This window comes from Schistocerca nitens, chromosome 2, assembly GCF_023898315.1.
Source record: "Schistocerca nitens isolate TAMUIC-IGC-003100 chromosome 2, iqSchNite1.1, whole genome shotgun sequence".
Classification (NCBI taxonomy): domain Eukaryota; kingdom Metazoa; phylum Arthropoda; class Insecta; order Orthoptera; family Acrididae; genus Schistocerca; species Schistocerca nitens.
Genome location: NC_064615.1, coordinates 553,901,902 through 553,928,805, shown reverse-complemented (window position 1 = coordinate 553,928,805; position 26,904 = coordinate 553,901,902). Strand labels below are relative to the sequence as shown.

The following is a 26,904-nucleotide window of genomic DNA, read 5'->3' as shown; positions in this document are numbered from 1 at the left end:
TGTTTGGGCAGTGATTGTTCTGTTGTCGGTGAAGCTGATTGTGCACTGTGGGCTGTTAGTGGAGTCTCGTAGCGGAATGAAGGGAATGGGTGTGCATACTGCAGATGGCTGGCCTTATCTCTGGTGGCGCATATCCGGTCAGCAGTGTGTGTCTTTGGCTGCTATTGGCACTCTATGTCCATCTCAGATGCCCACTAGGAAGTGTTGCTGTTGCCGCCTCGACCACAAATGTCTCCAAGGTGATCTCTCTGAATTCTCCTGAGGTATATCCCTTGGTGTGGCACAAATTGCTGACACTTATTCTTCTTCTGGACAATCATATTATTGGTCACTATCATTGTTAAACATTTTTGTACTCTCCACAATTCCCAGATTCCCCATGATAAGAAGGAAGGACCACATGCAGACCTTACTGTGGGTACAATTTCCTCACTGGGCAAGCTCCATGTTGCCCAGTTACGAATAGATATCCTATGTCCCGTACATTTATCACCATCAACTCCCCCTCCTCCTCTGCTAAAACCACCTTCCGCTTCAGTGTGACCATTCCCATACTTCATCTCAGCAAGAGAGCACATGGAGACAGTAAAAAGGCTTGTTATAGCAAGCATTATTTTCCTTAGCAAACTGGGTACCACACATATCACATAAGCATCTCACATCCTGTAGAGGCATCCAACTGCCCCCTTTGGTCTGATGTCGCGTCCCTTCTGCTCAACAGCACTGAAAAATGTTGTGGCCTACAGTAGGGCATATATCCAGGAGGGATGGGGGTCTCTCTAAGGTCCATCGGCTGCCTGCCACAGAGGATCAGGTGTGTGGGTGGCTAGGTTGCTATAATTAGGTGCAATACAATCATTTTATAAATGCATGATTTCTATCAAAATAATTATGAGTAACCGAATTTATTTTTCAAACATGTCCAAGAAAATGCACGCTCCGTACTTAATAGCATTGATATCAATGATATACTAATGTGTAACCCTCTTTTCACATTGCCAATAAAATCATCCTGTATCCACTGAGTGATGTTGTGCAGTGATTAGCACACTGGACTCGCATTCGGGAGAAAGACGGTTCAAACCTGTGACCAGTCATCTTGATTTAGGTTTTCTGAGATTTCCCTATATCACTTCAGGCAAATGCCAGGATGGTTCCTTCAAAAGGGCACAGCCGACTTCCCTCACTATCCTTCCCTAATCCGATGGGATCGATGGCCTCACTGCTCGGTCCTCTCCCGAGAACCGACCAATCAACGAACCAATTATCCTGTATCCTTTAAGAATATTCTCACATCTAAGCAAAAGGAAGTTAGGGCAAACATGAAAAACAACAGATTATTATTTAATAATCAATCTAATGATAAAGTGGTGGCTATCTTTCTACAGTTTTCAATTAAACAGTGGTAATTATGGAGAATAATAATCATTTATTATAGTCTTGTCACAAAAAAGCATTAGGAGCATTGTACAGTAAAACATTATTTTAGCAATATATTGAGTAAATCAGCTACTGTTAAGACTTTTAACTATGAATATGCCCAGTTTCAAGACATTAAATATCGATATCCTTTGATATGTGCCTCATTACGTCTGATGTCTAAAAATCAGGCAAAATTATACAGTTCAGTGAAGCACTACTTTTTTGTTTTTGTATGTTCCAACCACAGATGATTGTCTCTAAACAGATTGTGTGGGTAAATAAACAAAAAAGTCATAACGGTAAATATAAAACGATTTATTCAATAGCTTTCTGAATTACTGCAACTACCGACCTTCATAGCATCATCAAGCTGAACAAAACCTTGGAAGATTACATTTTATTTATTTTTGTTTATCCAAAGTTCATATCACAATGATATATGAATTTTCATGGCAATAAAATGGAATGCTATAGCTCAAAATATGTACACAGAATACATAAATATCCCCTATGAGGGTAGAACTGGTGGACAGCTGTGAAAGGATCATTTATTTACTGTGTGCCTAGCATATAAGTATGATCTGTGTGTTTATTACCAAAACAGACATGCTTGCTACATATGCCGAATAAAAAGTGGTGAAAAGAGAATACACTTATTGTATAGGTATTGAACCGATGTTAGTGAAAAAATGCTCCTGATGTAAAACTTAAGCACCCCACATAAAATTAATTTGCTTAAAAAACATATATACTGTTTACCTTCCTACTCAATAGCATTTTTTCTTTCCCTCAAGCAGACAAACATTTGCTTTGGATGTCTTCCATTAATTTAACTGCTATTAGCTTCGTGGTGTGTTTACTCTAAAACTTAAGATTAACTGTATTAATTTTTTTCTTGCTTAAATTCCTATTACATATAACGTATTATAATCTTTATCACTGAATGTAGTTTCCATCTTCAAGACCTTCTTACGGAACTGTAGGATAGTCCAGTAGATTCACATCAATTTCTTATTTTAGTATTAAAAACGATAAAATTGTAAGTTACTGAAAGAAAACTTACCAACTTCTGCTATACTGGCAGCAACAACTGACACGATGTACGTGCACCAAAAGGTATCGGCATACGACGTTTTCGGGGGGACGGGGGGAGGCACCATTCTGCGGCGATCATGTATTCAGCTGAGTTATTCAGAAAGCGTCACACCGTTGAACATGCGTGTTTACTACTAGACGCCAAGTTTGTTTTTGTGTTCACGATCAGCTGATCAACGCCCGGTGTAACCCATCACTTGTAATAAAAATTATAAACCACATATTTAGATGTATTTGAGAAAAGTATTTTAAAGGAATAACGACAACGTGTTTGTAACTCTCGCTCACCATTTCCTGTCGAAGACGTACTAATTTGTACCTCACAGCTACGGAGCAGAAGTACAGTACTTGACACTCGTTTGTTCTATTCCAAAGTCCTTACAGCCGTACTACAGAAATGAAAGGCAACACAGCCCCGACCAAAGTATCAGTGTGACAATTGAAACATCTTTGAACTTTATTTCTGACAGTTATCAAAATACATATTAGTTTTAATCGCTAAACAGTTATAATACTGGCCTTATTTACATAACAAACTTTCGATTGCGATTATACCACGTCCATCAACAGAAGTCTGTTGACGGGCGCAAAGTATTCCCTTTCGATAGTTCAGGAATGGTAATGGATGCCAGTGGGGGAATAAGTGATGGCTGAAGTATTGTTTTTCAATTAGCTGTATGAAAATATCTTGGGTACCCAGTGTTATGGGAATTCAGAAACTGTAAATGTCATTACTTTCAGTTTCTGCAGTGTCAAATACTATCATTGTGCCAGGTTTGTAGTTAATGATTAAAGCACGCTTTCAAGCGTTGGAAGGTTTGGTTCCATGAAGTCGTAGGTACAGTTGTACAGTGAACGCACAGGTGGTATTTTAGTATAATTAGGCTGACGTGATTTGAGAATTCTTTTGCAATGGAAGCATTAGCAAAACATGATTTCAATGCCACTGCAGACGACGAACTGAGCTTTCGAAAAGGACAAGTCTTGAAGGTTCGTATATAATTATTTTTTTAAAAGGCTGAATAGTATTTTAGGATGTGTATGTTAGAATTTGTTTTTATTGAAGGTACGTCGACAATTCAAAGGTGTTAGACCGACGCTGCATTGAAAGTTAAGCCAATTCCTTAAAATGAGGAATTTACTGTTTCCTGCAAATACTGTTAGCCCCTTTTATGTAATTCCTACGCTGGCCGCGGTGGTCTCGCGGTTCTAGGCGCTCAGTCCGGAACCGCGCGACTGCTCAGGTTGCAGGTTCGAATCCTGCCTCGGGCATGGATGTGTGTGATGTCCTTAGGTTAGTTAGGTTTAAGTAGTTCTAGGGGACTGATGACCTAAGATGTTAAGTCCCATAGTGCTCAGAGCGATTTGAACCATTTGTAATTTCTACCCCTCTGTCGGGTACTTACTTGACAAGTTATGGACAATGTTATAACAGGTACAGAGAGACTGACCCATCAAGGAGGACGTCAACAAAAACTTGTTTTAACGATTTAAACTAGGTCCTCTGTCACTAGATTTATTACATATTTGATTTCTTTCATTGTCTCTTACATTTACATGTTACGAATGTTATCAGGGACCTGAATGTCAACATGAAAGTTTACACATAGTATCATGCTCTAGGTAGTAGTTTTCTTAAAATGGTTATTAACGATTCTGTCAACACTTTCATTATTTATATCAGGTGACAAGTTACAAACCTCACAGGTTGATTTTCAAGCCTAGCCTACTGAAGCAGCAACGACAGTACCTGATCTTAATAATAAACATCAAAGCGGCAACACATATTTTGTAAATGTTTTCAGAATGAATGCCACAATCCACATGTCTCTCTTACCAACTCAAAATCAGACAAAAATCAGTTTGATTTTGACTCGGCAAGATTCATGTATGGATTGTGGCATTCATTCTGCAAACATTTATAAAGCATGTGTTGCCACTTTGATGTTCATTAGTAAAATCAGGCACTGCCAGTGCAGCCTCAGTAGACCATGCTTGAAAATGAATCTATAAGTTTTTAAACTAGTCACCTAATATAAACCCTGCAAGTTTTCACAGAATTGTTAATAAATGCTTTGAGAAATTTAATAAAGTTACTCATTCCCTGTCAACAAAATGCTGAAAAAAGGTAGCCTAGTAGTTTTATTAGCCTATTTTAGTCATACCATATATTAAGTTGTATTGAAGTTCTCACATGTGTTTATTAAATATTTTGTTTTATTGCTCCATTTTCACAGATCCTAAATATGGAAGATGACATGAACTGGTACCGAGCCGAACTAGATGGCAGGGAAGGATTAATACCAAGTAATTACATAGAAATGAAAACTCATGAGTAAGTCGGATCAGTTAAGATGACATGGCCGCTATTTTGGTTTTACTCTTCATAATACTTACTGAACTGCCTCTTTTTCTCCTTGCTTTTATTGTGGTGCATGCTCATATATATTTGTGCTGTGTTGTGAAGGACTTCATTCTGTACATTTCACTAACTCTTTTCCTTACATATTGTATACAGATTCGGCATGTAGTGAATACTGATGCGATGGTGTGAAGTACACAGTTACTTGGATTTATTAGCACTATTTCATTTAATTGCAGGCTTTCTAAATTGATATTAAGTTTCATGGTGCAGTGTAACTGCAATTTGTCAATCTTGTTTAACTGTATTTCAGTGTCTATCAAATCTGTAAATGTTAAGAGAGCTAGTACTTTTCTTGTCTGCTATGTTATATGCCTACACAGTTGTCTTAAAAATGTCTGGTTGTTTTTTGTTTGTTTGTTTGTTTGTTTTTTCCCTGATTAATCGTTGAGCAGCTACAACATTCATAACTTTACCACATCAAATGAGTTTGCTGTTTGGAGGATGACTTTTTTGTGTGTTTGGAAGTTTAATTGCAGTGCTTGTTGTGAAGTAGGAAATGAACTGTTTCACAGAAAAGTATTTACATGAATTCAGTGGCTTGTGCTATTATGTATCTGATTTCAAAACAAGAGTATGTATGTTGGTGCATCAAGCTGGCACATTGACTCAGTAACAGACTTGGTCTGGAGGACTAAGGCTTAAATGAAGATCTGGCCACCCCCTTCTCAGTTATTCTGAGATTTGGCAAATTGCAGCAAATTACTGTCAGTGTCTGTATTCTTGGGACATAACAGTGTGGTTAGCATGATTGAGTTATCACACCTGGGTTACAAGTAATAGCTATTTGTTTGTTCAGCATATTTTACTGCCACACAATAATAAAGTGTTGTAATGAACTGTGCATTTGTCCTTTCTCCATACTTTTTAAATGAAAGTGACGCTATTTGATATACTCACTATAAATATGATCAGCGAAGCCAGTTCAACAGTGTTGTTTAGAAGTCTCCCATCTTATATTTAGAACCAGAGGAACAGTAACTCTTTACATTGAATGAGAGACATCTGTTCAAAGATAGGGCTGTATTTCGGCAGTGCGTGATGAATGTGTAGACATTTAGTGGATATAGGTTTAGACATCAGTTTGTGAATAAAGTCATTTGGGTATTTGTTGTTTATTTTGTAGTAGACTCTGCGTTCGATAGAAGGATATAAGTCATATTTTCACAGTTCTACAGGAAACAAAAAACAAACTTCAAATGACACCAAACTACATTTTTGTGGCAGGTTTGACATTTTTCCTGTCTATGGTGTAGTTTTATAAATCCGTCTGTTTAGTATGTCTTCAATCTCCTTGAATGTATATTAGTGGAAGTGCTTCACTTGTGACTTAAATCTTTTGGACCAATTGTATTATAACTTATATCCATTTTTAAGAGAACGGGAAGGTGTAATTCTACACTTTGAAGAGTTTCACAGGAAGGGGTAGACAAGGTTTTCACTACTGCTGATCTTTAAAGAAGCGTACATCACTTACACAGATGTTCTGTTGTGTTGTATGGAAGAAAAAAATATCATTTTTATGGTGTATAATACTAAGAGAAGTCTGATAACATTATAAGGAGCAACTAGAGAACCACAAGTTAAATGTGCTTTTAGATCTGCTTTAAGTTTTCATTTAGGGTAAGTTCATAACATTGTTCTCAATAGGTTATTTGAACTTTGATTCTGGTACACTCTCACCCTAACACACTTCTCCAGAATTGTATGATGGGTTGTCTGGGAAAGCATTACTAGTATCATCTGTTGACAACATGTTATGGTAGTATGAATTGAATTCATCAAGCACTAGAAGCAGCAATTCAATAGGATCTTGTTTCTTCTCTCTGGTGATAGAGCCAGGGTTGTGCATAACAACCAAATTCTCTTCACAGAATACCCATCCTCTTAAAGGCCTGTGACACTTTCAGTGTTCCCCATATTTTCTTTTATAACTGTTATACAGTTCACATTCTTCATAATAAAATTTTCCCCATGGTCATCATGTATATACATTTATAATGAGCATTTAAGATATCTTACCTCACTAGTTGCAGGTGGTCCTGAGGTTGGGAAATAGGGAGTTTCAAACTTTCCTTTGAGTTTTCAATTAAAGAATGATCAATGTTGCATTCCATATGCATGTAGCCTTCCACTAAAAATTTGTGGCCAATAACGTCTAATGATGGGTGATGTTTAATATCTGATTATAGTACTGTAGTTGCGTGCCATTTTCATGCTCTCATCACCACATGTCAGATGGCATAGTGCACTGCGTATTGTCTGAAAGTAAACCATGATGTCATCAAGTCAGTTTCTTAGCCAGCCTTATTTTCACTTCACATGGGACATGGTTCTTGTACTTTCTTGACATTGTGCACTGTCAGATTGGAAGTCCTCAGAAGTTGGTTGTAGGACACAACACTTTCAAGCAGAGGGTAGGCAGACACTGCTGCATGTGACAAGTGGCCACTACTGTACTATTAACAGTTAAAATACTTTCTTTTATCTCGTATGCCACATCATATAAATTGCGGTGAACAGTCATTTCATTCTGAAGCTCCAAAATATCTGTTGTATTGAAGAAAGAGAAATCCACATAACGAAGTTTACCACAAGTATGACAAGTATTCTTCATTGGTTTCTTTATACAACTTTTCATCTGCTGAAACAGTAACTTCTGGTACACATTTAAACTTTCAGGCGGTTATTATTAAATACACGTGGAGGTGTAATCTTCATACATTTCTTTGTTAGTGTTTAGTAAGGTGTGGGGTACCTTTCGTTAAAGTTTCTCTTGCATAATGACTTGAATGATGGTAGCGTAAGCTTGCGTTGCCTAACTTGTTTGATTTGCATTTAGTAACAACAGTGGCTATAAACATGTAACTAATATCCAGAGTCCTAACCAAATATACTTTAGAAATGGGAAGCATTTGACCTTTGGCCTGCTGGTGATGCCAGTGGGTTAAGAATCTCCTTCTCTGCTTATTACTATCTTCAATTCTCTTTCTGTCTGCTTTCATAAAGTTTTGATGAGTGAACAACATACAATATATTTGAATAATCAACCATATCCCAAAATTTTGAAAAATTCTGTCCCTTTTATTTTCTGTAAAACATTCTTTACATTTATATCGACATTAGTAATAAAATTATCCTCTGACCACATATTGCATTGTTTCTGTGCTTCTTCGCTTTTGGACCTTCTGTTTCAGTATCACCTTCTTTAGATTTATCAGACGTGCACCCTTGCTCATACAGAAAAAGTCAATTAACTGGACTAATTATTGCCACAAGTCAATCAGATAATTGAAAATCTGGATAACTGAATGTCTGAAGAAAAGTGATTTTTGTATTATTAATTCTAGAAAGTTAATGTATGACACGTGAATAGTTATCTTTTAGCTACATTTTCATATGGTTATCTTTCCAAGGTTAATACATAATGCTAGATGTTTACTCTAAACAATAAAGACTATTTAAACTTATTAAAATCAACAGAAATCAATGTTTATTAAGAGTTAAGAGAGACATTTTTATGTCTATATGTATATGTTCTTAAAATTAACTAACACACTGAAACGTTAATTGTGAAATACCTGACAAAGGTCTCGCAAATAGTCATTTGACATAAACAGTGTTTTATTTTAATTGTAGTAAACTCGGGGTATTACACTTTGTCTGTTTCTTGAACCATTTGAAAGCTTTTTCCAGGGTTTGAAATGCTTCCGCGTGAGATGGTCCTGCTTCATTATCTGCATCTATTTGTATGTATTCTTCTGTTTCATATTCTTGCAAATCCTGCTGTTCATTTGCCTGCATTAGGGCTTCAACAAGTTTGTCATCAGACACGATCCGAAAACCTTGATAATTACTGCCACAAGTGAGACTGTATTTCCTATTAGCAGCATCACATTCCTGGAATATTTGTGTTTGTCATTAGCTCACTTACATTCTCCAAAACAGAGTCATCCATATCGGTTAATGAACTTCATATTCCTGTTTTAGTATTCTATTTATAGTTGTGTTCAGAGTCTTCCTTTCACTCAAATCCTACAAATCTATAAATGTGTAACAAAACTCCTGTAAAAGGATGTCACATTAGGTGCCAAAAGTTTTACTGTAAACATTCCATTCTCTCTCTCTCTCTCTCTCTCTCAAAGCTAAACCAAAGGATGGTTTGGTGAATTATCCAGGAAAAGTAGAGCTTTTCCATGTTTACCAGTTGCATGTTTAAATTTTTTTGACTTCAGGAAAAAATATGTTCTCATGTCAGTCAGTGAATATTCCAGTGTTCATCCATATGCTTTTTTAAAATTATTTTTATAAACTAAAGGAACTCTGATATTTTTTGAAGCATCTGGTAGCATTTGCACAAACTAATATTGTTACTCAGTAATTAAAACTTCCGGGCTAAGAGGCCGTGGTCCAATAGTAGAAATACTTCTCCCTGACGTTTCGTTGCCAGCTGCGGGCAACGAAACGTGAGCGAGAAGTATTTCTACTGTTGGACCACGGCCTCTTAGCCCGGAAGTTTTAATTACTGAAGACGCCGGCCGTGAAAGCCTACACGCTATGATTAATATTGTTACTATATACTGGAGCTGGAAGCTAAAGATTTTGACAGTAATGATTTCCCATTTAATCCAGTTTCATCAGCATTGTAAACAAAGTGCAAGTTATGGTCATTTTCATCCATCTCTGTTTTAAAACCATCTTTAAAAGAATTTTTTGCATCTATTTCAGCTGATTTTTTTCCACCTTATATTTCCAATTCATGAATTCCCTGATGAGATTTAAATCTGTATGACAATCCATTACGTCCCACAAATGATTCGTTGCTACCTGATTTTTCTTAAAAAGAAAAAAAATGTGTATTGCCTTTTCACATAGCAAGGAACCAGATATCAGTTGCCCAGTTGATTGCTTTTGTAAAAATCAACAATACAAAGATTGTTACAAAAGTCCATTTTTTTCCCTCCATCATGTTTACTTCTGTCTTCTTTATCAAGTTTGCAGATGTACTTCAAAATTGAATTGGTTTTCTTCTTAATATTGCTTGTCGTAGAAGAGCCTACAAAATATTTACCAGCTAAATCATGAGCAGTTTATCCTTTTTGTAATGAATCAATGTTTACTTTATCTCTAAGCAATGACACAGCCCTCCCACACTTTGACATTTTCAAGCAAAGTCGCAACACGACACAGCAGCATAATGATTGGCAACCTAACTCAAACAATAATGAAATGTGTTGGGCAGAGACCGAGTGCCAGCGTGACGTGTCCGTGTACACATGGACTAGACTGCAAAGATATTTGCTCACATTTGGCTATCCAAATAATTGAGATCTTGATGATGGCCATATATGCTTTTGCTGACATTAAGTTATCACTATTCCCTGTAAGAGACTGGTGTTACCTCAGTTTTACCTATTTTTGGACTTAGGCCATTTTACCTGAAGAAGAGTTTGTTGAATGTCACTCTTTAACATTATTCCAGTAACAGTGTACTTTTTGCTTACAAAAAATGAGTTAGACGTTTTTTAAATTGTGCTTATAATTTAGAGTATGTTGAACTCAGGTTTTCTCCAAAATCCTTGGGGACAACTTTTTGTGGTAAAAGAAAGAAGTGGTGCTTTCTTAGGTTTTCTACTATTGCTCGAAAATTATGTATCATACTGAAAATTTTATTCTTACCTGAATGAAAGTGCATTAAATATTGTGTCGAATGACCTACTTAAATATCTAAATCAGTGCAGGCAGCTGTTTTGCCATAATCAGTTGTAAGAGTTCATTCGTTTTTACCAACCTGGCTAAAAAGTAGGCTCAAATGCCTGTAACTCAAAAACAGCTACTCCAAATGAAGTATGTCAGGTTATTAAAGTTGTACAGCATGAAATTTCATTTTAGGTACTGTTAAGCATTCGTACACTTGAAGGCCAACATAATTCAATTTTGTTGTTTCTCTTTTAAGTCAAAGTTATTCAATGAAATTAAATTTCCAGTGGGAAGACTGCTCCCTATGAGCGCATGTGTGTTCTCTATGCATATTGTTCTAATTTTCTTTGTTCATGTGTATTTTTGTTCATTTTTATCCAAGTCTTAATTGCTAAGAGTGGGTTGTTAAAATGAAAGCCAAGTAGATAGTAATGGCCAATACATATTGAGGTTTGGGTAGTATAAAAATTGTACAAATGAACAAATAAGAGGGCATGACAACATTAAAAAAAATTTTAATATCAGAGATTAACATTTTATTAAATTTCATTTCCATCAAGGTCATTTGGGAGGCTGCAGCAGGTGTCAATCCAACATCCAATCTTTGGGATCCGTTGCGGCACCTTCACCAACTTCCTTGTCCTGGAACAAATGTTCTCTCCTTTCCTCATCCTTGACAAGCCCAATTTCTGGGGTGTTCCCTCAAGATAAGCCACAACAGTGTTCAAACATCGAGGAGCAGTTCACTCCAGATCTGTGACATCCACGTACTGTTGTGAATCCCGTTTTGCATGTCCAGGAAATGTCTTCAGTAACATGTGTGGGCCACATCTTTCATCATAATCATGTGAAACAAGCCTGATAAGTTCCCCCCCCCCCCCTCCAGCCCCGGTGGCATGGATCTGTTCTCTTCCACAGCCAAGATTGTACCTGATGGTTGGATCACAGTCAGTGCCACCTCGCTGAATCCAATGTTGGCAGTAGCCTTTCATGTCTGAAAGATTTTCTCAGGGCAGACTTTAAAAAAAAATGTTGTACCTGCGTTTGTCCAAAGTCATGCAGCTGGAACTCCCAGACAGTGCTAACATCAGCTGTTCTTCTGCCTGTGCTATTAAGTCTTGACAGATTGGAGGTATAATAAATCCAGCAGCTTGCACTTTGAGGTGTGGCTGTTGCTCCATAAGGTTTACTATTTTCCATTTTCCTTGGCCAGGAAAAGAGGATGGTGTATCACATCCTGGGAAGGCATGGCTGAAAAGTGCAAATGCAGGGTCGAAATTGACAGAATTACAGGAGTATCACACTCCTGCTGATTACCCTCTCCCCGGTTTATGTTAGTACAAGTTGTTGTTGTTTCCTTGACCAATTAGTAGAATAAACACACCAATGTCCTCGCTTAAGATTGCCGCACTGTCAAATTCAGCAGCTTGCTAAATAGCTGTTTCCGCAATTAATGAAACGACATCTTCTTCTGCCTGTAGCACTTGAATACCCCCCCAACCTCCAATTTCCTCATGAGTATAAAAATCAAATGCTTCATGTTGCTCCATTTGTGAGAAACTTTTCATGTGCAGCTGCAGTATTCATATCTTCATTAAAAATTATATCTGTTGAAGAGACTGGTGTTTTAAATCTATGAGATCATTCAGAAGATCTTGTTCCCCTTTGCAAAGATTCACTTGGGTAGACAAAAATTCAGAAGTTGAACATCTTCTGTCTGGATCAGTATTCTTCTCAAACTCCATAGCTGTGAGGGAGGGAGACTGCGCCGCGCGGGATTATCCGAGTGGTCTAAGGCGCTGCAGTCATTTACTGTGCGGCTGATCCCGGCGGAGGTTCGAGTCCTCCCTCGGGCATGGGTGTGTGGGTGTGTGTGTGTGTGTGTGTGTGTGTGTGTGTTCGTACTTAGGATAATTTAGGTTAAGTAGTGTGTAAGCTTAGGGACTGATGACCTTAGCAGTTAAGTCCCATAAGATTTCACACACATTTGAACATTTTTGAGCGAGACTGCATGATTCCGCCCTTGGAATGGGAAGTATTCAACCTTGCAATCATGCAGGAGTTAAATTCATAGATATCAGAGATGAGCTGGATTTATCCTTCACTGGTATGTTAGGTTGCTCAGGTTGTGCAAATGAGGACGACTCTAATAGGGAAGCCTTACCCAATCAACAGTGAATATAGAAATGGCCGTGGCCTTACTGCAGAAATGAATATGACAAAGCAACTCACTTTTTTCCACTTATCTAAGAGTTCATAGTTTGTTTTTCAAAATGAACAAGCCGTAGAAATCGAGCAATGATTCAGGGATCACTGATTGGACACCTGACAAGAAATCATCAGGTGGGGTTTGGGGGGGGGGGGGGATATTGCACTGATAATGTGTCTATGCAGCAGCATGTACAATTCTCAAACACTCTTCATATAGATCTGATAGCATACTGTGATTGAAACTATAGACTGAATCACACTACTGTGCTCCTTTTATCTCTGTCAACAATCATTATTTCTTCACCATAATTCCGGAAGAGTCGAGTTTTTATGGTCCTTACATCTACTTCCCAGCTATTCGTGATATGGTTCTTTAACACCTGCAAAGTAAACTGGCGCCCTTGTGATTGTTCGATGTAGGAAGAAATTATTTCCATTTCTTCATCTATCTGTGTGGGTCCAGGGCTTCCTCATTTTCCTCCATCCATTGTTGGCCAGTAAAAATCCCTCTGACAAAACCTATGATACTGAGCATTTTTAGCACAAAGGTCCTCATCACAGATACATTACACACTTTGTGAGCCCAGTTATCGCATTGTCTTTCAGCAACCTCAATAACAGTATCTGTTAATTCAAGTTTCATCACTTTACAAACAATATTTTGCTTTGCGTAGGGAAGTCTGCTAAGTTTCTCCCAATTAGCACTGGTGTTTGCCACAGTAAAAGCAGTGTTTATTAAAATCAAATACCTTCTTGTATGATTGAAGATTCGATGTTGACGGTGCAGGGCCATACTGTACTTCTTCCAACAAGCAGTGTGCACTTCAGCTTCAGTCAGACCAATTAATAACTTTTGACATGATTCGATTTTTCCTGTCTTACTGGATTGTAGTAGCATTTTCAGTCCTTTCTGTTTCACTTTAACCACATCAATCTGCTAAATGGAATTACTATGACTTTCAACTTCCCCCATGAACCATGGACTTTGCCGTTGGTGGGGAGGCTTGCGTGCCTCAGCGATACAGATGGCCATACCGTAGGTGCAACCACAACGGAGGGGTATCTGTTGAGAGGCCAGACAAACATGTGGTTCCTGAAGAGGGGCAGCAGCCTTTTCAGTAGTTGCAGGGGCAACAGTCTGGATGATTGACTGATCTGGCCTTGTAACATTAACCAAAACGGCCTTGCTGTGCTGGTACTGCGAACGGCTGAAAGCAAGGGGAAACTACAGCCATAATATTTCCCGAGGACATGCAGCTTTACTGTATGATTAAATGATGATGGCGTCCTCTTGGGTAAAATATTCCGGAGGTAAAATAGTCCCCCATTCGGATCTCCGGGCGGGGACTACTCAAGAGGACGTCGTTATCAGGAGAAAGAAAACTGGCATTCTACGGATCGGAGCGTGGAATGTCAGATCCCTTAATCGGGCAGGTAGGTTAGAAAATTTAAAAAGGGAAATGGATAGGTTAAAGTTAGATATAGTGGGAATTAGTGAAGTTCGGTGGCAGGAGGAAAAAGACTTTTGGTCAGGTGATTACAGGGTTATAAATACAAAATCAAATAGGTGTAATGCAGGAGTAGGTTTAATAATGAATAAAAAAATAGGAGTGCGGGTTAGCTACTACAAACAGCATAGTGAACGCATTATTGTGGCCAAGATAGACACAAAGCCCATGCCTACTACAGTAGTACAAGTTTATATGCCAACTAGCTCTGCAGATGATGAAGAAATTGATGAAATGTATGACAAGATAAAAGAAATTATTCAGGTAGTGAAGGGAGACGAAAATTTAATAGTCATGGGTGACTGGAATTCGTCAGTAGGAAAAGGGAGAGAAGGAAACCTAGTAGGTGAATATGGATTGGGGGGAAGAAATGAAAGAGGAAGCCGCCTTGTAGAATTTTGCACAGAGCATAACTTAATCATAGCTAACACTTGGTTCAAGAATCATAAAAGAAGGTTGTATACCTGGAAGAATCCTGGAGATACTAAAAGGTATCAGATAGATTATATAATGGTAAGACAGAGATTTAGGAACCAGGTTTTAAATTGTAAGACATTTCCAGGGGCAGATGCAGACTCTGATCACAATCTATTGGTTATGAACTGCAGATTGAAACTGAAGAAACTGCAAAAAGGTGGGAATTTAAGGAGATGGGACCTGGATAAACTGAAAGAACCAGAGGTTGTAGAGAGTTTCAGGGAGAGCATAAGGGAACAATTGACAGGAATGGGGGAAAGAAATACAGTAGAAGAAGAATGGGTAGCTCTGAGGGATGAAGTAGTGAAGGCAGCAGAGGATCAAGTAGGTAAAAAGACCAGGGCTAATAGAAATCCTTGGGTAACAGAAGAAATATTGAATTTAATTGATGAAAGGAGAAAATATAAAAATGCAGTAAATGAAGCAGGCAAAAGGGAATACAAACGTCTCAAAAATGAGATCGACAGAAAGTGCAAAATGGCTAAGCAGGGATGGCTAGAGGACAAATGTAAGGATGTAGAGGCTTGTCTCACTAGGGGTAAGATAGATACTGCCTACAGGAAAATTAAACAGACCTTTGGAGAGAAGAGAACCACTTGTATGAATATCAAGAGCCCAGATGGCAACCCAGTTCTAAGCAAAGAAGGGAAGGCAGAAAGGTGGAAGGAGTATATAGAGGGTTTATACAAGGGCGATGTACTTGAGGACAGTATTATGGAAATGGAAGAGGATGTAGATGAAGATGAAATGGGAGATAAGATACTGCGTGAAGAGTTTGACAGAGCACTGAAAGACCTGAGTCGAAACAAGGCCCCGGGAGTAGACAACATTCCATTAGAACTACTGATGGCCTTGGGAGAGCCAGTCATGACAAAACTCTACCATCTGGTGAGCAAGATGTCTGAGACAGGCGAAATACCCACAGACTTCAAGAAGAATATAATAATTCCAATACCGAAGAAAGCAGGTGTTGACAGATGTGAAAATTACCGAACTATCCGTTTAATAAGTCACAGCTGCAAAATACTAACGCGAATTCTTTACAGACGAATGGAAAAACTGGTGGAAGCGGACCTCGGGGAAGATCAGTTTGGATTCCGTAGAAATGTTGGAACACGTGAGGCAATACTAACCTTACGACTTATCTTAGAAGAAAGATTAAGAAAAGGCAAACCTACGTTTCAAGCATTTGTAGACTTAGAGAAAGCGTTTGACAACGTTAACTGGAATACTCTCTTTCAAATTCTGAAGGTGGCAGGGGTAAAATACAGGGAGCGAAAGGCTATTTACAATTTGTACAGAAACCAGATGGCAGTTATAAGAGTCGAGGGGCATGAAAGGGAAGCAGTGGTTGGGAAAGGAGTGAGACAGAGTTGTAGCCTCTCCCCGATGTTATTCAATCTGTATATTGAGCAAGCAGTAAAGGAAACAAAAGAAAAATTCGGAGTAGGTATTAAAATTCATGGAGAAGAAGTAAAAACTTTGAGGTTCGCTGATGACATTGTAATTCTGTCAGAGACAGCAAAGGACTTGGAAGAGCAGTTGAACGGAATGGACAGTGTCTTGAAAGGAGGATATAAGATGAACATCAACAAAAGCAAAACGAGGATAATGGAGTGTAGTCAAATTAAATCGGGTGATGCTGAGGGGATTAGATTAGGAAATGAGACACTTAAAGTAGTAAAGGAGTTTTGCTATTTAGGGAGTAAAATAACTGATGATGGTCGAAGTAGAGAGGATATAAAATGTAGACTGGCAATGGCAAGGAAATCGTTTCTGAAGAAGAGAAATTTGTTAATATCGAGTATAGATTTAAGTGTCAGGAAGTCGTTTCTGAAAGTATTTGTATGGAGTGTAGCCATGTATGGAAGTGAAACATGGACGATAACCAGTTTGGACAAGAAGAGAATAGAAGCTTTCGAAATGTGGTGCTACAGAAGAATGCAGAAGATAAGGTGGGTAGATCACGTAACTAATGAGGTGGTATTGAATAGGATTGGGGAGAAGAGAAGTTTGTGGCACAACTTGACTAGAAGAAGGGATCGGTTGGTAGGACATGTTTTGAGGCATCAAGGGATCACAAATTTAGCATTGGAGGGCAGCGTGGAGGGTAAAAATCGTAGAGGGAGACCAAGAGATGAATACACTAAGCAGATTCAGAAGGATGTAAGTTGCAGTAGGTACTGGGAGATGAAGAAGCTTGCACAGGATAGAGTAGCATGGAGAGCTGCATCAAACCAGTCTCAGGACTGAAGACCACAACAACAACAACAACATGACTTTCAAGTGTATGAACACGCTGTAGTGCCAAAAACTGAAAACTAGATGCTTTTGTAACATGAAATTTCATGCTCTGCAGATTTGACAGCTTGACACTTTTCATTTGGAGTAGCCATTTTTGAGTTACAGGAATTGGAGCCGACTTTGTAGCTATGCTGGTAAAAATGAATGAACTTTCACAACTAATTGTGACCAAACAGCTGCACCATTTTTGACATTTAAGTAGGTCATTCAACACAAAATTTAATGCCCTTTCATTTTGATAAGAATAACATTTTCAGTAGGATGCATAGTTTCCAAGCAATAGGCGAAAACCTGAAAAAATCGGCAAAATTTCTTGCCCCCCCCCCCCCTCCCTCCCCAAACAAAAAAAATTGTTCTGAGGGTTTTGGAGATCAAAAAGTTGGATTCGACGACTCTCAGGTATATAAACAAGATAAAAAATCTTCTACCTCATTTTTTACAAGCAAAACGCTTTTTTGCGACATCGTTACTGGACTGCGTGAGTTGGACAGCTTCCACTTTCACTTTCATGTGTAGCTGTCCCAAACTTGAATGTTTATTTATTTGTAAACTTGTGATGTAATTACACCTGGACTGTTCTGTCTTTCAGCTGGTATTATGGAAGAATAACAAGAGCAGATGCTGAGAAGCTTTTACTAAACAAGCATGAAGGAGCATTCCTCATTCGTGTTAGTGAAAGTTCTCCAGGAGATTTCTCTCTTTCAGTGAAGTAAGTTTCTCATTAACCTTTTCATGTTTCTCACAGAATCAGTTCTGTATAACTTTTTATATTCTGGAAAGAATTAGGAATTGAAATGTAAATATTACCCAGGTTGTATGACAAAACTGTTATTGCCCTATAAGTTATATTTATATGCTCTTCACTGCTCACATTACACACCCCATTTCTTTTATTAACTAGTATGTGAGTATAGTCCTGATTATGGTCTTTCCTCACACTGTCACAGTTGTCCTTTTGTACTTTTATTGTATTTTTAAATAATAAATTGATTTATTGGGTGTCTTCTTACAACTGATTATGTCAATCTAAGTTAAGGTATATTTTTAGAGATCCAGGAGCTAGAAGAATGGGACATGGATCACTGTTTCTAGAGATGAATGTTTTTGTATTATAGTTTATGTATGTGCTCACTCTGTTTCAGTGTATTTGTGGCTGATTACCCCATTTCTTGAAAGTTAGATTGGACAGTTACTATTTACTGTATATTTATCAATATATTTGTATTGAAATTTGAAAGATAAAACTATATGTTTAGTTTTCATTTCACCATTTGTAAAAAAGCAACTCCTCCCACAAGCAGCAGAGTTTATTCACAACGAGAGATACATATACAACATGCTACTAGGAACAGTGCAAGCTATTTGTAGTTCGTTTTCCCAAGCAAAGTCCGGTCCAAACCATATCCACATTCCGTATAGGCCTATTGCAACCAGTGGCCATAAGAATAACACCTGATGATACCTGGTGCACACTGCAGTGCTCACATCATCACACACAAAGAAGGTAGTCAGATTGGCCCTTAGCTGGCTTCTGTGCCAGAGTCTGGAGTGACCCTGTTAGAGGGTGCAGCTGAGTATCAGTGCCATCTTGAGTAATGATGCTGTAGTTGTCGTTAGTAATCTTGCGCCAGCTACTTAGTTTCCATGATAATATTGGGTAATGTCACCGCATTGTCATAGTGTCCTTAAGTATACAACAACCATAAATAAACATTGTCAATGTCAATAAAATTCACCAGCAGCCAAGTACTTTTAAGATATTATTATTTTTTATTATGAAGGCTATGTGTTTCAGCATTTCATTATGTCACCTTCAGGCCCCATATGCATCCATCCAAATAAACGAACTTGTTGTATAGCGCCATAAATCACTGGATATTGTGAAGTCAATCGTTACACAATTGCTTCATTCGAAAATGTTATAAAATAAGTTCATTGATTTTGATATACACTTATGGGGCCTGAAAGTGGTAGCCTTCACAATAAAATAAAATAATATCTTAAAGTACATGGCTGTTGGTGAATTTTATTGACATTGACAATTACTTAATCAGTTGATGTCCCCTGGCCATGATGGACCAACAGAGATAAATGACCATGTTATCAGCAATATAAGGAAAAGATAGATTGCTACACATTGTAAAGATGAAATGTTTAGTTACAGACAGGCACACTGAAGAGACACTTACACATTATCTTTTGGCCAAAGTCTTCTGAAGAAAAGCAAACACACATACAGATTCATTGACACAAGTAAGCACACCTCACGCACTCTTGACTGCCATCTCTTTACAGCTTGGACCAGAATGCAACGGTCATGTAGAATGGAAGCAGCAGTTTGGTCTGGAGGGGGCAGAGAAGGGGAAGGGATAGTAGGATTTGAGGAGGGGGGGAGGGGGAGAGAGAGAGAGAAGAGTGCTGTTTGGTGGAGGGTGCAGGGATTAGACTGCCAGCAAGCACATCGTCGGGAGGCTGTGGGACAGGGAAATGGGGAGTGAAAAAGGAAGCAGCGAGGAAGGGGAAAGATGGGCGGGTTCATTAGCCGAAGGCAGCACACAAATGTTGTGAGGGGATTAGAATAGGGAGGTGGCGATTGGACAGACGGGGTGGAAACTGTTGGATGTAGGATGTGGGGACAGTAGGTTATCATAGGTTGAATGCAGGATAATTTTGAAAGTGGAGAAAGTAATTTTAGAATAACCCCGATCTGTGCAGTTCAGAAAATCTGGTGGAGGGAGGGAGGATCCAGATGTCTTGGATAGTGAAGCCATTGAAATCAGGCATTTTATGTTCAGCTGAATGTTGTGCCACAGGGTGGTCAGCTTTGCTCTTGGCCACAGTATGGCAGTGGCCATTCATTTTGGACAGGTGGTTGGTAATCATGCCAATATAAAAAGTTGTGCAGTGGTTGCAGCAGAGCTGGTAAATGATATGGCTGCTTTCACAGGTGGCTCAGCCTCTTTTGGGGTAGGATACACTTGTGACAGGACTAAAATAGTAGTGCAGGGTGGGTAGATTGGACAGTCTCGCACATGGGTCTTCCACAGGGATATGATTCCTGTAGCAAGGGCTTGCAATTGGGAGTGCATAGGGATGGCTATGGTGTTGTGGAGGTTGGATGGGCGATAGAATATCACTGTAGGAGGGGTGGGTAGGACTCCCTCATTTCAGCCCCCCAGGGGGTCCACAACTCTTTTGTGGATACGTGCGTGGCGAGCACGGGGCCCCGAGCCATTGCAGCCTTCTTTCTCTCCAGGGCTGCATTTCCTTTCCCTTCCCCTCCTTTCCCCTCCTTGCTCCTTTCCCCTCGCCCTCTCCTCTCTCTCTCTCTTGGTGTCCTTGCTTATGTTGGCCCCGCTATCCTCCTGGTTCTGTTGGTTTTCCAGTTCGGCTTTGTTGCATAATCATCTCCTCCTTTTGGCATTCCTTGGTCCCACTCTGGGGTTTGACCTCCATTACAAAATTTCTCCTCCGTAGTGTGAGCCATTTGGGGAAGAGCACCTTACCTAGTGTCTCCGACGTGCGCCCTCCTAGTACATTCCACCTTTTCTTTCACATCGTTGTCTGATACTAGGGTGCATAGCCAGCACAGTAGCCAGCCCGTGTGGTGGGGTCGCTATGTACCCTTTTGGTTGAGCCCCTTCAACACACAGGGACCACACTTCTGATACCTGAGCTGTGACCTCCTCATGCAAGCCTTGGAGTGGTTGCTCATCATCCTGGAGCATCGGAACTCCCGGCAATGGCCGCCCTGCCAGACGGCCCTTGCTGTGGCTGGGTGGCGCCCGTGAGGAGAGCCCCTGATCGGAGTGGGTGGTATCAGGGCGGACGCTATGCAAATGAAACGCATACGGGTCCAGAACTCTGGCCGTTCTTCTGCGGCCGTCTCTCTGCGTGGAACTGATTCCTCAAGTGCTGCTTCTCTTGCCCCTTCGGCCTTCCCTTCCATGGCTACCCCCCTGGGAAGAGGGTCAGGCCCGTCGTCTAGGGGCAAAACCTTTCCCCCGTTATCTAGTTTGCACCAGGACTGATGGAGATACTTTCACCAGTGTCAAACCTTTATTCTTTGTGGAACACCTTGAAGACAAGTTTGGCGAAGTGGACTCCCTGAGCAAGATACGGTCGGGTTCGTTGCTGATAAAAACTGCTTCAGCTGCCCAATCTGCGGCCCTTCGTGCCTGTGCCCATCTTGGCACAATTCCTGTGTCCATTACCCCCCACCAGTCTCTAAATATGGTACAAGGTGTGATTTTTCACAGGGACCTCATCCTTCAAACTGATGAGGAACTTCGGGACAATCTTGGACGGCGGGGTGTTCACTTTGTTCGGCGTGTTCAGAAGGGTCCTAAAGACAATCGTATTGATACTGGTGCCTTTATCCTGGCCTTTGAAGGGGATACCCTCCCCGAGAAAGTTAAGATTATGGTCTATCGCTGTGACGTGAAGCCGTACATCCCACCTCCTATGAGGTGTTTTAAGTGCTTGCGTTTTGGCCACATGTCTTCCCGCTGTTCCCAGGCCCCTCTCTGTGGTGACTGTGGACGTCCACTCCATGAGGGGAGTCCCTGTGTTCCCCCTCCTGTATGTGTAAATTGTCATGGTAGTCATTCTCCACGTTCACCAAATTGCCCAGTATATAAGAAAGAAAAAAAGATACAGGAGTATAAGTCCCTCGATCGTTTAACCTACACAGAGGCCCGTAAGAAATATGCACGACTGCACCCTGTGTCCATGACATCTAGTTACGCCTTGGTGACATCTTCACCCCTTCCTCCCCCTTCCTTACCCCCATCCCGGACCCCTCTCCTCCCCCCCTCCCCTGCGGCTCCCACACCTTCTCCTATGGGCGCTGCTCCCCCTCCCCAGCCGGAGAAGTGTCCCACTCCTTCGGCGTCTGCCGGTCAAGGGCGCCTCTCCCGGGATGCCCCTTCCCGGCACCTTCCAGGCCAAAGGTCTGCTGCCGCGCGACGATTGCGGTCTGTCGGCCCTCAGGTCGCCCGGTCTCTTTCTGTTCCTGATCTTGCTGCAGCTGGCTCCTTTATGCCACACAGCCCTCCTCGATCTCAGCCTGAAAAGAAGAAGAAACATAAGTCCCGGGACAAAGAGCCTCTGGTGTCACCGGAGGTCCCTTCCCCGACTTCACAACCGGATTCTGACCTGTCGTTCATGGATGTCGCCCCCCCTTGTCGGTGACGGGTGGGGACCCGGCGGTATGACTGGATTTAGCGTGTTCAGCCCCCATTTAACCCATCGTTCTGTGGTTCTCCAATGGAATTATAATGGATACTATCGTCATCTTCCGGAATTGAAATCCCTTCTTTCGTCCTACTCTGCAGCTTGTGTGGTTCTCCAGGAATCTCATTTTACTGATGCTCACTCACCGACCCTCCGTGGGTTCCGTGTTTTCTGTCGAAATCGGGTCGGACCCTTGCGGGCTTCTGGTGGCGTTTGTACGTTGGTCCGTACAGACATTGCTAGCACGTGGATACCTCTTCAAACTACATTGGAAGCAGTTGCTGTTAGGGTCCACTTAGACTCTGCAGTCACAGTTTGCAATCTTTATCTCCCTCCTGACAGGACTCTTACACCTGCTGCCTTAACCGCCCTTCTTCAGCAACTTCCTCCTCCCTTCCTCCTCCTTGGGGATTTTAATGCTCATCATCCTTTGTGGGGCAGTGCCTTTCCATCTAGACGAGGTCTTCTTATAGACCAATTTATTGCAGACCACGACCTGTGCCTTCTTAATGATGGCTCCCCTACTCATTTCAGTGCCGGTCATGGTACCTTTTCTGCCATTGATCTTTCTCTTTCTTCTCCCTCTCTCCTCCCTTCATTACACTGGTCGCCACACGACGACCTTTGTGATAGTGACCATTTCCCGTTGATTATCACGCTCCCTTCCCGCTCCCCGATGGACAGGTTACCTCGTTGGTCTTTCCAACGCGCCGATTGGCCTCTATACACTGCACAGGTCGAGTTTTCTCCCTCTTTGTCGGGTTGTATTGATGACGTCCTACATGACGTGTCTGACGCGATTGTTCGCGCTGCTAGCCTTGCTGTCCCACGCTCATCTGGACCATTTCGTCGCTGGCAAGTCCCGTGGTGGAGTACGACCATTGCCATTGCCATCCGTGATCACCGTCGAGCTTTGCAACACTTTAAGAGGCACCCATCCGTAGCCAGCCTTACTATCTTTAAACGCCTTCGCGCTAAAGCCCGTTATTTAATCAAACAGAGTAAGCGGATATGTTGGGAACGATTCGTTTCTTCCCTTGGTTCTACTGTCCCTCTGTCACGGGTATGGGCTACACTTCGTTCTCTCCAAGGTTGCCATCGGCAGTCCACCCTCCCAGGCCTTCACCTCCCAGATAGCATTTGTACGGACCCATTAGTTCTTGCAGAACATCTTGCGACCCATTTTGCAGTGGCATCAGCATCAGCCTCCTATCCAGCTGCTTTCCTTCATCAAAAACAGCGGCCTGAAGCTCATGATACGGCCCCTGGCCCAGATTCCATTCATAACCAACTGCTTCAACATCTCCGTGCTCCACAACAGCAACATCTTCTTCGGGTGTTTAACCGTATCTGGCTCCAGGGTGACTTCCCTTCTCAGTGGAGGGATAGCATTGTGGTTCCTGTCCTTAAGCCTGGTAAGAACCCCCTATCTGTTGACAGCTATTGGCCAATTAGTTTGACCAATGTTGTTTGTAAGTTACTTGAACGGATGGTAGCCCGTCGGCTCAATTGGGTCCTCGAATCTCGGGATCTATTGTCGCCTTACCAGTGTGGCTTTCGAGAGGGACGGTTTTCAATCGATCATTTACTTCGCTTGGAATCCGCAGTTCGGCAGGCTTTTTCCCAGCGCCGCCATTTGGTTGCAGTGTTTTTTGACCTTCACAAGGCCTATGACACGGCCTGGCGCCATTACATCTTACTTACCCTTCATCAGTGGGGTCTTCGGGGCCCACTCCCGATTTTTATCTGCCAGTTGTTCCTGATCCATCGGTCATTCAGAGTTCGAATTGGTACTGCTTTTAGTTCTCCACGGACCCAGGAGACGGGCATCCCACAGGGTTCTGTCTTGAGTGTCCTTCTTTTCCTCATTGCTATCGATGGACTTGTGGCCTCTGTCGGTCCCTTGGTCGCCCCTGCCCTGTATGTGGATGATTTCTGCATTTGGGTTATTTCCTCCTCGATGGCATCTGCAGAGCGACAGCTCCAGGTAGCTATACGGCGTGCCTCTGCATGGACCCTCTCACACGGGTTTCAATTCTCTCCTTTAAAATCACGAGTGGTCCACTTCTATCGCCGTACTATGATCCACCCTGATCCAGAGCTCTATCTCGCTGCACAACGATTGCCTGTGGTCCCATAGTTGCGTTTCCTGGGTCTTCTTTTCAACAACAAGCTCACTTGGCTGCCCCATATCAGACTCCTGAAGGTAGGATGTTTCCGTAAACTCAATGTCCTTCGCTTCCTTGCCCACTCCTCTTGGGGTGCGGACCGTTCCCTCCTCCTCCGTCTTTATCGTGCTGTAGTTCTGTCTCGCTTGGACTATGGTTGTCAAGTTTATGGTTCAGCTGCTCCTTCCACACTGCACGTGCTGGATCCAGTCCACCATCGTGGTATCCGTTTGGCCACTGGTGCCTTCCCTACTAGCCCTGTTGATAGTCTCCTGGTTGAAGCTGGGATCCCCCCCCCCCCCTTTTCTGTTCGGCGGTCCCAGCTTCTGGTGTCTTATGCACTCACTATCCGTTCCTCTCCCACTCATCCTTCCTATTCTATCCTGTTCCCAGACCATGGACGTCGCCCACCCGACTCCCGCCCTCTGGCGGGTTTACCGGTTGGGCTGCACCTTGCGTCTCTTTGCCGTGATTTTCAGCTTCCTTCTTTGTCCTGTCTTCCTCGCTCCCTCCCCTCCACCCCTCCTTGGTTAGTTCCTCGGCCTCGAATTCGGATGGATCTCCGTCACGGCCCGAAAGTTTCCCCCCCCCCCCCCCTCCCTCCCCTGGTGGTGTTCTCCGTTCCTTTTTCTGACAAATTTTATGGGAGTTTCGGGATGCTGTTGTTTTTTACACTGATGGCTCTAAATCTGCTGATCGTGTTGGGTATGCCTTCACGTCCTCTGTTGGAACGGAAAGTCATCTGCTGCCACCTACATGTGGGGTGTTTACTGCGGAATTGATGGCAATTTCCCAGGCCCTTACCTTTATTAAACAGTCCCAACACAACCGTGTTTTGTTATGTACGGACTCGATGAGTGGCCTTCTTGCTATTGACCGGTGTTTTTCGCGCCATCCCTTGGTCTCTGCCATGCATGACCATCTCGCTGATATTCACCGTGCTACTTGTTCCATTGACTTCCTTTGGGTCCCTGGCCATGTGGGTATCCCGGGTAAAGAGCTCGCTGATCGTTTGGCTGGGGGAGCAGTTACTCACCCCACGTTTTCTGTAACCCCTCCTGCAGCGGATTTACGGCTTCACATCAAATCCCACTTCGCACTGTCATGGGCCAATTCTTGGGAGGCTACTCCCCTGTCTAATAAACTTCATGCAATTAAGGTGACACCAGGCCCGTGGCTTTCTTCCTTTCGCCTCTCCCGAAAGGACTCGACCACACTGTGTCGTCTCCGCATTGGCCATACCAGGCTGACCCATGCTTTTCTTTTGCGTGATGAGCCACCCCCGCTATGTGGTTGTGGAGCCTTCCAGTCAGTAGCCCACATTTTGGTTGAATGCCCCCTTCTTTTGGCTCTGCGTGCTAAGTACAGACTCCCCCACACTTTACCTTTGATGTTGGCTGACGATTCCCGGATGGTCTCTCTGGTTCTTGGTTTCCTCCGGGAAAGTGGTTTTTATTCTCAGTTTTAAGGTTTTTAATCTCTCTCTGGTGTTGGGGCAGGGCGGTGAGTGTTTGGGTGCCTCCCACTGTAAGCAGTGTTCGGAGATTCCCGATTCACCTCCCTGACCGAAATCCTCTTTTCTTCCCCTTTTACTCTGTTTTTACCCTTTTTTTAAAAGGCTTGGTTAGGCTTTCTATTCCCATATGTACTTTCTACATTATAGCAGTTGTACCTTTTAAGTCACAGGTGGTCTTGCCTATGCTGCTTCAGCATAGTGTCGGGTTCGTTCTCTTGCCGACTTCCCTCATTTTGTTTTTTACCAATGACAACATGACTGCCGTTTTACGTTTTTCCCTTTTCCGTTTTATTGTTCTGACTTTCCTGAGATGTCCCATTAGCGGAATGGAGCATATTTGACACAAAGGACTGATGACCTTGCTGTTTGGTCCCTTAACCCTCAACCAACCAACCAACCTCATTTCAGGGCATGATGATAGGTAATCAAAGCCCTGATGAAGGATGTGGTTCAGTTGTTCCAGTCTGCAGTGGTATTGGTTGACAAAGGGGGCACTACTTTGTAGCGTGTTCTTGGGGGTGGTAGAAGGAGTGGGGGTTGTTTGGGGAAACAGCATGGGAGATCCAATTAGTGCCTGTCCGTGAAGGCATTGGTGAAACCCTCAGCATTCTGGGCAAGGGAGTTCTTGTCATTGTAGATACGCTGTCCCAGGATGACGAGGCTGTATGGGAGCGATCTTTTTGGTGTGGAAGGGGACGACATCAGTCGAAATTCAGGTACTTTTGGTGAGTTTAATGTGGAAAGAGGGGTGCATGGAGCCATCAAAGACGAGGTGGTCAGAGTCCAGGAAGGTGGCAGTCTGAGTTGAGGAAGATCAGATGAAGCAGATGGGAGAGCAAGTGATGT

The 26,904-nt window shown here is 41.9% G+C and overlaps 2 protein-coding genes across 2 annotated transcripts in view; one reads left to right on the top strand and one right to left on the bottom strand.

The window, feature by feature from the left end:
- The window catches only part of LOC126236577 (mitochondrial uncoupling protein 4), a 437,887-nt gene extending 434,943 nt beyond the window's left edge, over positions 1 to 2,944 (bottom strand). Inside the window, exons 1-2 of the mRNA XM_049945990.1 lie at positions 2,806 to 2,944; positions 2,486 to 2,713 (exon numbers count right to left, since the gene is read on the bottom strand). Coding sequence (XP_049801947.1) covers positions 2,486 to 2,582 — 97 coding nt within the window. The 5' untranslated portion in view covers positions 2,583 to 2,713; positions 2,806 to 2,944. The remainder of the gene's footprint in view (positions 1 to 2,485; positions 2,714 to 2,805) is intronic.
- Positions 2,945 to 2,964: 20 nt separating this feature from the next.
- The window catches only part of LOC126236578 (growth factor receptor-bound protein 2), a 62,345-nt gene continuing 38,405 nt past the window's right edge, over positions 2,965 to 26,904 (top strand). Inside the window, exons 1-3 of the mRNA XM_049945991.1 lie at positions 2,965 to 3,507; positions 4,755 to 4,852; positions 17,729 to 17,848. Coding sequence (XP_049801948.1) covers positions 3,430 to 3,507; positions 4,755 to 4,852; positions 17,729 to 17,848 — 296 coding nt within the window. The 5' untranslated portion in view covers positions 2,965 to 3,429. The remainder of the gene's footprint in view (positions 3,508 to 4,754; positions 4,853 to 17,728; positions 17,849 to 26,904) is intronic.